This window comes from Thalassophryne amazonica, chromosome 6 (assembly GCF_902500255.1).
Source record: "Thalassophryne amazonica chromosome 6, fThaAma1.1, whole genome shotgun sequence".
In the NCBI taxonomy this organism is placed as follows: Eukaryota; Metazoa; Chordata; class Actinopteri; order Batrachoidiformes; family Batrachoididae; genus Thalassophryne; species Thalassophryne amazonica.
Genome location: NC_047108.1, coordinates 65,689,982 through 65,704,094, shown reverse-complemented (window position 1 = coordinate 65,704,094; position 14,113 = coordinate 65,689,982). Strand labels below are relative to the sequence as shown.

General features: G+C 42.2%; 1 protein-coding gene across 3 annotated transcripts in view; it reads left to right on the top strand.

Annotated features, from left to right (window-relative positions):
- The window catches only part of avpr2ab (arginine vasopressin receptor 2a, duplicate b), an 89,813-nt gene that overhangs the window by 64,256 nt on the left and 11,444 nt on the right, over window positions 1-14,113 (top strand). For 2 of the 3 annotated variants that reach the window (XM_034172357.1, XM_034172358.1), the window contains 3 exons: window positions 5,386-5,631; window positions 5,859-6,005; window positions 8,110-8,662. In XM_034172357.1, the coding sequence (XP_034028248.1) occupies window positions 5,386-5,631; window positions 5,859-6,005; window positions 8,110-8,662 (946 nt within the window). The remainder of the gene's footprint in view (window positions 1-5,385; window positions 5,632-5,858; window positions 6,006-8,109; window positions 8,663-14,113) is intronic. The other variant, XM_034172359.1, reaches the window with a different exon arrangement.

Below are 14,113 nucleotides of genomic sequence, written 5' to 3'. Positions count from 1 at the left end.
GAGGATTGGACCAACATTCCACAGGCCAACATTGACAACCTGATCAACTCTATGCGAAGGAGATGTGTTGCACTGCATGAGGCAAATGGTGGTCACACCAGATACTGACTAGTATCCCCCCCCCAATAAAACAAAACTGCACCTTTCAGAGTGGCCTTTTATTGTGGGCAGTCTAAGGCACACCTGTGCACTAATCATGGTGTCTAATCAGCATCTTGATATGGCACACCTGTGAGGTGGGATGGATTATCTCAGCAAAGGAGAAGTGCTCACTATCACAGATTTAGACTGGTTTGTGAACAATATTTGAGGGAAATGGTGATATTGTATATGTGGAAAACGTTTTAGATCTTTGAGTTCATCTCATACAAAATGGGAGCAAAACCAAAAGTGTTGCGTTTATATTTTTGTTGAGTGTATATATATATATACGAGGTCTGTCAATAAAGTATAGGTCCTTTTTATTTTTTTCAAAAACTATATGGATTTCATTCATATGTTTTTACGTCAGACATGCTTGAACCCTCGTGCGCATGCATGAGTTTTTCCACGCCTGTCGGTGACGTCATTCGCCTGTGAGCACTCCTTGTGGGAGGAGTCATCCAGCCCCTCGTCGGAATTCCTTTGTCTGAGAAGTTGCTGAGAGACTGGCGCTTTGTTTGATCAAAATTTTTTCTAAACCTGTGAGACACATGGAAGTGGACACGGTTCGAAAAATTAAGCTGGTTTTCGGTGAAAATTTTAACGGCTGATGAGAGATTTTGAGGTGATACTGTCACTTTAAGGACTTCCCACGGTGCGAGACGTCGCGCAGCGCTCTCAGGCGCCGTCGTCGGCCTGTTTCAAGCTGAAAACCTCCACATTTCAGGCTCTATTGATCCAGGACGTCGTGAGAGAACAGAGAAGTTTCAGAAGAAGTCGGTTTCAGCATTTTATCCGGATATTCCACTGTTAAAGGAGATTTTTTTAATGAAAGACGTGCGGACGGATTGCAGCGTCGGCTCGCAGCCGCCGCGACGCTCCGCCACAGGAAAAACACCTCTGTTGGAAGCCTTAAGGACAACTTGGAACATGTCCAGCTGTTAAACAATTTCTCATATACTCACTCCACTGAAAGCCATCAAAAGCCGCCTGGATTTTACAAATGGTTATCAACACGGAGGTGTTTTTCCTGTGCCGCCGCACCGCGTCGGCTGCGTCCCGACGCGCGGACCCGTCCGCACGTCTTTCATTTAAAAAATCTCCTTTAACAGTGGAATATCCGGATAAAATGCTGAAACCGACTTCTTCTGAAACTTCTCTGTTCTCTCACGACGTCCTGGATCAATAGAGCCTGAAATGTGGAGGTTTTCAGCTTGAAACAGGCTGACGACGGCGGCTGAGAGCGCTGCGCGATGTCTCGCACCATGGGAAGTCCTTAAAGCGACAGTATCACCTCAAAATCTGTCATCAGCCGTTAAAATTTTCACTGAAAACCAGCTTAATTTTTCAAACCGTGTCCACTTCGATGTGTCTCACAGGTTTAGAAAAAATTTTGATCAAACAAAGCGCCAGTCTCTCAGCAACTTTTCAGACAAAGGAATTCCGACGAGGGGCTGGACGACTCCTCCCACAAGGAGTGCTCACAGGCGAATGACGTCACCGACAGGCGTGGAAAAACTCACGCATGCGCACGAGGGTTCAAGCATGTCTGACGTAAAAACATATGAATGAAATCCATATAGTTTTTGAAAAAAATAAAAAGGACCTATACTTTATTGACAGACCTCGTGTATATATATATGTATATATGTATATGTGTATATATATATATATATGTATATATATGTATATGTGTATATGTATATATGTATATATATGTATATGTGTATATATATATATGTATATATATGTATATGTGTATATATGTATATGTATATATATATATGTATATATATGTGTATATGTATATATATATGTATATATGTATATATATATGTGTGTATATATGTATGTGTATATGTATATGTATATATATATGTGTATATGTATATGTGTATATATATATGTATGTATATATACGAGGTCTCTTAGATAATAAACCGACCCTTTTATTTTTTTTTTTAACTATATGGATTTGAATGACATGCGATTACACCAATCATGCTTGAACCCTCGTGCGCATGCGTGAGTTTTTTCACACGTGTCGGTGACGTCATTTCCCTGTGGGCAGGCCTTGAGTGAGATGTGGTCCCGCCCTCTCGGCTGAATTCCTTTGTTTCACACGCTGCTCGAGACGGCGCGCGTTGCTTTATCAAAATTTTTTCTGGACCTGTGAGGAATATCCGAGTGGACACTATTCGAGAAATTAAGCTGGTTTTCTGTGAAAAGTTTAACGGCTGATGAGAGATTATGGGGTGTTTCTGTCGGTGTAAGGACTTCCCACGGAGCGGGACGTCCTGCAGCGCTTCCAGGCGCTGTCGTCGGCCTGTTTCGAGCTGAAAACATCCTAATTTAAGGCTTAATTCACCCAGGACATCGTGAGAGAACAGAGAAGATTCAGAAGAGGCCGGCATGAGGAATTTATGCGGACATTCCACTGTTTAAGGACATTTTTTTAATGAAAGACGTACGCGCAAATTCGCCGAGTCGTTTCCGTGACGACTCGGCAAATCTGTGTGCGCTGCGACAGGAAAAACACCTCCGTGTTGAAAACCATTTGTAGAATTCAGGCGGCTTTTAATGGCTTTCAACAAGTGAGTAACTGAGAAATTGTTTAACAGCTTGGGCATGTTCCAACTTGCCCGTTAAGATTTCCAACGGAGGTGTTTTTCCTGCCGCGACCCCCCGCGGTCGGGTCCAGCCCGACATGCGACTCTGCCCGCACGTTCTTTCATTACAAAATGACCGTTAACAATGGAATGTCCGAATAAACTCCTCATGCCGACTTCTTCTGAAAGTTCTCTGTTCTCTGACGACTTACTGCGTCAACAGAGCCTGAAATGTGGAAGTTTTCAACTTGAAACGGCGAGACGCTGCCGCCTCGAAGCGCAGATCGCGTCAGGCGCCGTGGACCATCCTTAAAGCGACACTACCAGACCAAAATCTCTCATCAGCCGTTAAAATTTTTACCGAAAACCAGCTGAATTTATTGAATGGTGTCCACTCAGTTGTGCCTTACAGTTTTGAAAAATTTTTTATCAAACAACGCAACAGTCTCTGAGCCATTCCTAAACAATGAAAAAAATCGACGAGCGGGTGGACGACTCCTCACTCAAAGACTGCCCACAGGCGAATGACGTAACCGACAGGCGTGAAAAAACTCTCGCATGCCCACGAGGGTTCAAGCATGTCTGATGTAATCACACGTGATTCAAATCCATATGGTTTTTGAAAAAAATAATAAGGTCGGATACTTTTCTAATAGACCTCGTATATATATGTATATATATATATATGCATGAATGAATGAATAAGCTTTATTGTCATTGTATAAAGAACACAATGAAATGTCATTCGGCAACACCCCTGTGCAGCAGCTCCCTCACAGATAAATTACAATATACAATAGACTATCACATATAAAATATGTAGTCTGTTAAAAACTACATATACTACACATACTTCTAAAAGTCTTTTCACAGCCATTGGGAAAAAGCTGTCCTTCAGTCTGTTTGTGCGGGCTCGGATAACCCGGAGCCTGCCAGACGGGAGGATGGAGAAGAGGGAGTGTCCCGGATGGTAGGGATCATTCGTGATCTTTGTGGCCCGTCCGAGAAGGCGTTTTGAGTAAATCTCAGCCAAGGATGGGAGTGGGCAACCGATGATCCGCTGAGCTGTTTTAATCACTTGCTGAAGCTGTTTCTTCTCAGATGCGGTGCAGCTGGCGTACCACACCGTACATCCATATGTGAGTACGCTCTCGATGGTGCAGCTGTAGAAATTATTCAACAGAGGCGGAGGCAGCTTCTTCTTTTTCAATGCTCTTAGGAAAAATAGGCGTTGCTGGGCCTTTTTAACCATATGATTGGTATTGGCTGTCCAGCCAACTTCCTCAGAGATGTGTAGTCCTAGGAACTTGAATTCTTGGACACGTTCCACCCGTTCCCCTTTGATCATCAGAGCATGGTGAGGTGTAGCCCGCGCCTTCCGAAAGTCAATTATTATTTCTTTCGTTTTCTTGGTGTTCAGGTGGTAGCATACCAAACGGCAGCTCTCTCTAGTTTCTCCATGATCAAAGCTATACACACACACACACATACATGCACACAGAGGCCACTTGGCTGTTATTGTATAGATAGATGATGTCAGCGGTGAGTGTAGTCATGATTTTGTACAAAAGCAGTATCAACGAAAGGCTGAGTCTTTGACAAACAATGATGTGAAGAGGACATCCATTGTGACATCATAGGCATGAGAAAATTATTGAAATGTTTAAAAACAATGTTTCTCAATGAAATGTTGGAAGGGATTTGCACATTTCTTCCTCTACAGTGCGTAATATGATTTAAATAATTTGGTGGAATTTCAGTGCATAAAGGGCAACAGTGTAAGCAGTGTAAGATGAACACAAGGACTGCCATTCATCAATAGCTTAGATAACCATATGGGCAAGGGATTACTTTGGGAAACCTTTGTCAAGCACTTCAGTATGGAGTTGCATTTATGAATTTAACATTACAAAGTGGTCAATGTCTTGGCGTTTCCAAATTTTTTTGAGGGGATGTGCTGCAAGCCTATGATGTAGAAATGATGTGTCGGTAAGTCTGCTCCCTTGTTTTTACTCGAGGCGGCCATAGCAGATCCAAGGTGGGTCTGCATGTTGATTTGGCACAGGTTTTACGGCAGATGCCCTTCCTGATGCAACGCCACATTAAATGGATGTACAAGTATCTTAACAAAAAGTTAAATGAAATTGACTACCCAAAATATGGAATATGGAACCCAAAATATGGAATATTTTGGGTTCATACTGTCTGCAATGGATCAAGGTCAAATTACATGTAAACATTACTGCAGGTTTATTATTATTATTATTATTGTTGTTGTTGTTGTTATTGTTATTTGCATTTTACATACCTCCCCAGTCATTTCTGATTTTGGGTTGTGCATTTTCACTGTGGCTGATTTACAATGCTCCTTGAAATGAACATTGATTACTTTATTTTGGTATTGGTTGACTATGTAATTCAGTCTAAGCAATGGCACCAGCAACACCCTAATCTAAAGTTGACCACATAGTTTTCCTGCTATTTATGTGCTGCAATTTTCAGATCCGCCTTGGATTGGCAGCTTTATATAGCTTTAATATATTTTTCCTCCACCAGCCAGCACAAAGTTTCTTCTTTTTTGAATCGATTTTTTTTAAGCAAAGTAATATTATTTTTTAAACTGTGTGTCTGTCAGGTTCTTCCCCAGTTAATATGGGACATCACTGAAACGTTCCAGGGACCTGACTTGCTCTGTCGGTTCGTCAAGTACTTGCAGATTGTGGGCATGTTTGCTTCTTCTTACATGATAGTTGCCATGACACTAGATCGGCACCATGCCATCTGCTACCCGTTGCAGGCCTACAGAGGATGGGCTATGTCACGCTGTAACACCCCTGTTATAGTAGCCTGGGGTCTGTCACTACTCCTCAGCCTACCACAGGTAAGGAGGCGAGCAAAAACTCTGTGCCTCGCACAGGCATGCACACAAAAAAAACACATGGTAAAATAGGAAATGAGAAATCAACGGGTGTTCACACCCAGATTCCTGCAGGAGAACTCAAGCTGTTGGTGTATTTTGAAGAAGATGAGGCCATCGTAGTTTAGCTGTAACAAAGAAGCCATGTTTGTGGCCTGCACTGACCACCCTGCCTTTGTTCTATCCGTCAGGTGTTCATCTTTTCTCGCTTTGAAATTAATCCCGGCGAGTTTGAGTGCTGGGCTCACTTTTCTGTGCCGTGGGGGTTGAAGGCGTATGTCACATGGATGACCGTGGCTGTTTTCCTCTTGCCCGCCATCATTATTACCACCTGTCAGGTAATACTGGTGTGTACTGGCTGAACTCTGATTAGGATTAAATACTGCAGACAACAGTATTTAATAATGAAGTGCATAGTATGAATGAAGTGCTGTTGACTTTTCACTGAGGCTGCAATTGGTAGGCGTTGTTTGATAACCTGTGGGGGACAGAGCTGGTTATCTAGCGTCCCACAGTGGACAGGCATTCTGGGCTACCTCCCATCAGCCATGCTGCCATATTTAGAGAAAGATATTTCCAGGGTCCAGCTATTTCCCTTAATTAACACAGCACTTCTAGGACCACTGCTGAGACGGCTGCCCAATAAATCTGAACCTCCTGCCGTGAATTAGATTGTGCCAGATCTGCATCACAGAGAGGCTTTTCATTTCAGTATCAGGTTTTAAATTAAGAAAATTATTTTCCATACATCCAGGCCAGCATTAGGAATTCAATCTTAAAGTTGCATGTACTGAAGTATAACATAGTTTATAATGCACTATGTATTGGAAGCTAGCGTCTAGTTCCCTAAACAAAGGAGATGTTTTTAGAGACATTTGTCTGTTCCCAAGATTATGCAAAAACTGCTATTTATTTTTGTGAAAGGGTGGGGTACAGGCCAAGGAAGAAGCCATTATCCATTGATCCACATAGTGGAGTAGATCCAGAAAAGTTTTCTTTAATATTGTGACATAGTGCATTTTCACCATTTTTGTCAGGTTTTCAAACAATAATGCACAAATGCATTATTGCTCCCTGCATATCTAGAGTGAAAATATCTAACATTATCTCTTTGTCTTAGTCTAAGAATTCCTGGCTGCACTCCTTGATTGGATCTGCTCCAGAAGTCAATGGCATCTTTCTTGGCCTATACTACACCGTTTAACGAAAACTGGTTTAGTACTTTTTGTACAATCCTGCTAAAATGTATCTCTAATATGTGTGAGGTATTGCTGGAGGTATGTGTCTCCGTGCACTCTCTGATTAGATCATGCACTAGTACAGAGCTGCATACGGTGCGTCCGTAAAATATTCACAGCGCTGCACTTTTTCCACATTTTGTTATGTTACAGTCTTATTCCAAAATGATGAAATTCATTTTTCCCCTCAAACTATCAGGACTAGTCAGGATTAAGGGAAAGATGAATGCAGCAATGTACAGAGACATCCTAGATGAAAACCTGCTCCAGAGTGCTATTGATCTCAGACTGGGGTGACGTTTCATCTTTCAGCAGGACAATGACCCTAAGTACACAGCCAAGATATCAAAGGAGTGGTTTCAAGAGAACTCTGTGAACATCCTTGAGTGGCCCAGTTAGAGCTCAGAACTGAATCCAACCGAACATCTCTCGAGAGATCTGAAAACGGCTGTGCACCGACACTCCCAAACCAACCTGATGGAGCTTGAGAGTTGCTGCTAAGAGGAATTAGCAAAACTGCCCAAAGATATCATATGTGGCATCATATTCAAGAAGATGTGAGGCTGTAATTGCTGCCAAAGATGCATCAAGAAAGTATTGCGCAAAGGGTGTAAATACTTACTGTGATTTCTTAGTTGTTTTTTTTTAATAACGTTGAAAAATTTCAAGAAAAACTTTTTTCATATTGTCATTATGGGGTTCTGTGTGTAGAATTTTGAGGGGGAAAAATGAATATACTCCATTTTGGAATAAAACTGTAACAACAAAATGTGGAAAAAGTGAAGCGCTGTCAATACATTGCACTGCATGCAAAATCTGGAAGAAATTAAATGTTTGGCATTAATAATCAATTAGCTAAAAATGAGATGCCTTAAATCTATTGCTATATTTGTGCAGAAGGCTGTAAGAAATGCTGTAAATGTTTATGGTAGAAATTCTGATTGCAATGGAGTGACAGAATTCTTGATAAAAATTCTTGACTCTAGTAAATGAATAGTGAATCCCAAAACTCTTGTTCTGTCTCTTTTTGAATTTTCCAGAGCACTTAAATATATTCTTTCATCGGGACAAATACAGTTATTTGGATCAGGCATTATTCAATCCTTAAGATTAATTTTAAGGCATTCATATTTTAAAATGTCAGATTTTTATTTTAATTTATTTATTTTTAACCATGCCACTTCTTTGGAAATATCTCTTTTAGATAAGAATCTTCAGGGAGATTCACAATAACATCTACCTGAAGTCGGAGAGAGTGGTAATGATCCAGATGAGGAGGAATGATTCCATGGTCCACTCTCAGAACTTGAACACAGAGGATGAGCGGGCGAGTGTGAGGGGAAGGCAGGGGTCTGGGGGAGGGAGCAGGGATGGAAGAGGAGGACATCTCTTCAGTAACACCCCTCGCAACAGCCAGGTGGGAACCAGTTATGACTGTGTACCATCTAGTATTCATAACAACAGTGGCCATGATGAACATTTGTTGTTATTAACATCATCAATGCAGCAACAACCACTGACCAACTCAGACTGTCAGGAGTCCCACTTAAACCACGAAGTGGCCTCAAACTCACCTCGCTGCTCCTTTGATATTGCTCCTCCTCCTTCTCCTGCCTCGCCACCTCAGAGCATCACGAAAGCCATGTCCAAGACGGTGAGGATGACTCTGGTCATTGTGCTGGTTTATACGATATGCTGGTCACCGTTCTTTGTTGTCCAGCTGTGGGCTGCCTGGGACCCCGACCCTCCAATTCAAGGTTAGTTCCATTCCAAAAAAATATGGGTGCTGATTGGCACTTGTATTATGTTGCATTTGAAACTGCAATTCAATGCAAACAGAACTGTTTTAGCAGCGTGAAGTTGGCTACATTCTCTTAATCAGTCGTACACTATATAAATATTAAAATCAATTGAAGGGTTCCGAATGCAAAACCTAGGAAGTCAATTTTTTAAATAGAAAAAAAAAATGCAATTTAAAATTGGGATTTAATGGAAAACAAATTTGAAAATGCACATATTTCCATAAATAGAATAAAAATGGTTTGTTCAAATTCTTTAATTTAGTCTTTATTTAACCAGGTTAGTCCCATTGAGATGGAGATCTCTGTAAAGGAGACCTGGACAATTATAAAGTTTCAAATTCACCTAACCTGCATGTCTTTAAATGTGGGAGGAAACTAGAGCACCCGGAGGAAACCCACGCAAACACGTGGAGAACATGCAAACTCCACACAGAAAGGCCACAGGTGGGAATCAAACCCATGGCTTTCTTGCTGTGAGGCAACAGTGCTAACCACTAAGCCACCATGCTACCGTGCTAATATTTTGCACACTGATAGTTCCATAATGTAAGGTTTCGGCCCCGAGGTGGGGTCGCTTCTCTTATTTCTTATCTGTACCTCTGCTTCACTGCATGCCTTCCCGTGTACCGTACCCCTACTTGTGTAAACGCTAAAGATTATTTTTTACTTATAACACCTTTTCCTCGAGTCTGCATTTTGTGCCTTCCCACATTCTGTGCCATGCATCCTCGAGCCCCCTGACACATAAGCAGCCAAGTGCATGTTGGGTTAGCTAAACATTTCCGGTTTTGGAGATACTGGGTTTTGCATCTGATTCAGAATATACATAGTTTTGTCATGGAGGGCTTACATTATAAGTTATTAAGTAATTATAAGTATGAGGTGAATCTTCAACTGCAATATTTAATGGAGACAAAACCCCCACCATGGCACTAAATAACTTAAGTTTTAAAAATATTATTACTTTTTTTCCCTGCCCTGTAAATGTCAGACCACTGACACAGTTTGATTATTTTACTTATCCCAAAACATGTAAACCCAAACACTAAATGAGACCTGCTTAACAACAATTCAATTTTCAATTTATTTTCAATTTATTTCATTTATATAGTGCCAAATCACAACAAAGCTGCCTCAAGACACTTCACACAAGTAAGGCCTAACCTTACTAACCCCTAAAGCAAGCACACAGGTGACAGTGGTAAGGAAAAACTCCCTCTGATGATGCTGAGGAAGAAACCTGAAGCAGACCAGACTCAGAGGTAACCCACTGCTTAGGCCATTCTAACAGTTACAAGGTTTTTACAAAGTTTTACAAAGTTGAAGATGCAGGAAACAGAAAAACCAGAGTAGCATCAACAAGAAAATGCATTATTGAGGGCCTCTTCACACATCGTACGAATGTGGCCGAATTGCGCACGAAGCAGCAACCGTTTGCAATTTGTGTAAAATTGGAGCTGCTTCCAATGCCTCGTACAGCTGTCTCTACAACTATTTGAGTACACCGGCGGCTGAAAGACAGAGTGTGCTCTGTGAGAGCCCATTGGATCCCTCTCGCGGCAGGTGTCGGCCAAATTCCAGGTGACACACACGAACATCTAACACCGCTCGCTTGACACTTAGAAAATGTGAGGCCATTTGCGCTGTCAGCACAAAAATAGTGATCACTTTCAAGCCGGCTGTGAAATTTGTCTAAGTGCCCCCACGAGTGTGGCATTGCAAAACAGCAACACACATGTACCATGTGGGGAGCACACTTGCATGAACTGCTGATATGGCGCACACAGCACAGCGAACTGCCTTCCAGCTGCTGACCAGAGAATCACTGCCACCTACAAATGAATGACGACTCAGTGCACATGACATGTCACATTAGAAACACAGAGACCATGGCCAGATCAGGTATATAAATAAATACAACACTACCAATATACACAGTTATATAACAAATAACTAAAAAGACATGATCACATAACACAGACACAGAGTGACACCTTGGTGTGTGCACCAGACTGACAGTGGGTGTGGCCGCCGACAGCAGCAGCTGTTGAGATCTCTGGTCATCCCAGCTGGTTCTGGACATCCCAGCTGGGGAACATGTACCATGTTTGGACGGACATGAACTTACAACTGTCCACTGTGACGCGCGTGTGTCTGCTTGCTGTCTTCACGTGGACATACATAAAAACATATATTGCTGTTGCGATGGGCTGCAGCAAGCGAGCGCATGGCGCACACATTGACAGGCTGTCCCAGGTAAAACGGACCGTCAGATCATAACACGCAGTGGGCAATCTGAATGTCACTTCACCCACGTGAACTCTGTTCCACATGATGCGGTGTCTGTCCTGCAGAGTCCCATCCACAGGAAATGCATCAGACCGGATGCATGCGGGGCTGACTGGACATACCAGGCCAGTAGATGTGGACATGATAAGAGCGCACTGTATCATTTATGTCATTTATGTCAGACTGTACGTCTGTGACCATGGGTCATCTACAGAAGAACAGATGGTTCATACTTGTATTGTCCACTTGATAAGAGGGATTCAATAAAATGCAGTGTTTTATGGTGTGTGGTTTTATTTTTTAAATACATTTATCTCCTTGTTGATTTTAGGCATTGTATGCTCCTTTTATAGGGCAGCGTTGGTAGCGCAGTGGTAAAGTTTCTGTCTGTTAATCAGAGCTTTTGTAAATTGCAGGTTTGAATCCTGTGGGTGGCATGTATTTTTTATTTTTTTGCCAGAGAAGCTGCACAATGTCATTCCACATGCTCCAGCTGCTCGCACTGTGTTCCCACTGCAACGGTTTCATGTGGTTCCGAAAGCATCACAGTGGGATCATTTACACCTGCCCCTCCCAATGTCGGCTCGATGTTTTCGTGGTTTGCTCATACAAGCTGTTTCGCCGTGATTAGCCCTGATTTGTACTTATTCATATTAAATGTGAAGGGACCCTAAAGTGCAGCCATTGGTGCTTCAGGCAGGTGGGGCCCTGGGGTGCAGGGCCAGCGTCCATCCATTACATCATCAGTGGACCTGTCCCCTTGCCAGAATATATTCCAAAAGCAGACTGCAGTATGTCTCTATGGAATCTGACTGCTTTGTCTCCTCAGGGAGATAGTTCCACAAAACAGGTGCACAATAAGAGAAGGCTCTGTGGCCCACAGACTTTTTATTCACCCTAGGGACACAAAGTAGTCCTGCACCCTGACAATGCAGAGCCCAGGGTGTAATTAGGTCAGCTAAGTAGGGAGGTGCTAGTCCATGAATAATTTTATAGGTTAGTAACAGAACCTTAAAATCTGACCTCACAGAGACAAGAAGCCAGTGAAGAGATGCCAAAATTGGTGAAATGTGGTTGAACTTTTTGCTTCTTGTCAAAACTGTGGCAGCCGTATTTTGAACCAATTGGAGCGTAGGATCAAAAATTACCCCAAGGTTCCTCACTTTGTCAGTGTGAAGTATGACACATGAACCTAGGTTAAGCTTTATCTGGTCAAATTGATGTTGATGTCTCAGTGGACCAAGAACCATCATTTAGGTCTTGTCCGAGTTTAAAAGTAAGAAATTGGTATGGTGATATGGTACTACGAGGTCCCTAAGATAAGATGGGACCTGATTATTCAAAACCTTATAAGTAAGAAGAAGAATTTTAAATTCTATTCTAGAATTAACAGGAAGCCAATGAAGAGAGGCCAATATGGGACGCAGCCGCCGCGACGCTCCGCCACAGGAAAAACACCTCCGTTGGAAACCTTAACAGGCAAGTTGGAACATGCCCAAGCTGTTAAACAATTTCTCAGTTACTCACTTGTTGAAAGCCATCAAAAGCCGCCTGGATTTTACAAATGGTTATCAACACGGAGGTGTTTTTCCTGTGCCGCCGCACCGCGTCGGCTGTGTCCCAACGCGCGGACCCGTCCGCACGTCTTTCATTAAAAAAATCTCCTTTAACAGTGGAATATCCGGATAAAATGCTGAAACCGACTTCTTCTGAAACTTCTCTGTTCTCTCACGACGTCCTGGATCAATAGAGCCTGAAATGTGGAGGTTTTCAGCTTGAACAGGCTGACGACGGCGGCTGAGAGCGCTGAGCGACGTCTCGCACCGTGGGAAGTCCTTAAAGCGACAGAATCACCTCAAAATCTCTCATCAGTCGTTAAAATTTTCACTGAAAACCAGCTTAATTTTTCGAACCGTGTCCACTTCGATGTGTCTCACAGGTTTAGAAAAAATTTTGATCAAACAACGCGCCAGTCTCTCAGCAACTTCTCAGACAAAGGAATCCCGACGAGGGGCTGGACGACTCCTCCCACAAGGAGTGCTCACAGGCGAATGACGTCACCGACAGGCGTGGAAAAACTCACGCATGCACACAAGGGTTCAAGCATGTCTGACGTAAAAACATATGAATGAAATCCATATAGTTTTTGAAAAAAATAAAAAGGACCGTTACTTTATTGACAGCCCTCGTACACTTTCTCAATCAGGCATGAACATTTTCTCACTTTTCTCTCGTGTGTAAACACTCTCAAAGTTCAAACCTTAGTAGGAAAATAATACCAAACTGTTTTCAGGGCCAAACATTTGTTTGAGAAATAAAAATAGAACGTTTTCCTATAAATAATTATGATGGCATTTAGAACTAACGAATTAATTTTAACGATCAACGAACGAGGTCGGACACATAAGAAATTATTAATAGTGACTGACCAGTATGTCACAGATCGGGCCTCTGCGTCCTGATGCTGCGCCTTTTTCCACTCACACCTGGCTGCAGCAGGTGTGAGTGTCCGTGTGACAAACACAGTTAAGAGTAGTTGTTGGCGCTCTTTTTTCTTCTGGGCAACAAGATTCTTATAAACAGATACGCAGAACACAGAACACTGTAAAAAAAAAAAGGCATGCAAAATTGGACTAAAAACTCCATGAGACTCCGAGGCCATGACAGGTGAACGGCGTTATAGCGAGGGACCACTGTATTCTCTTTTCACATGTCAATAATTCTTGACATGTGGATATTTGCTCGCTCAATTAATAAGACAAGCCTAATCTGTCAGATTTCTTTATTTTTTAAATGTATTTCTGTATTTATTTTATTGTGACAACCGAATGGAGACGACAAAACCTGGTTGCAGCACGGGCGAATTAAGGGAATGATGAAATTACAGTTGTTATTATCAATTTCATAGTCTAAAACGATCACACCACATGAAGTTAAGCTCAGTGCTGCTCTGGCTCCAGGCTCGAAGTCTGGAGAAAAAGGCGAGCAGCGCTGTCTTTGCAGTCAGCGCTGTGACCACGGATCGTGCTCCATAATAATCCCGGGATTTGTATTGATTATTATGTAGTATAATTAGGAAAGTGTTATTTATGTAACATATGCATTGATTTGTATAAT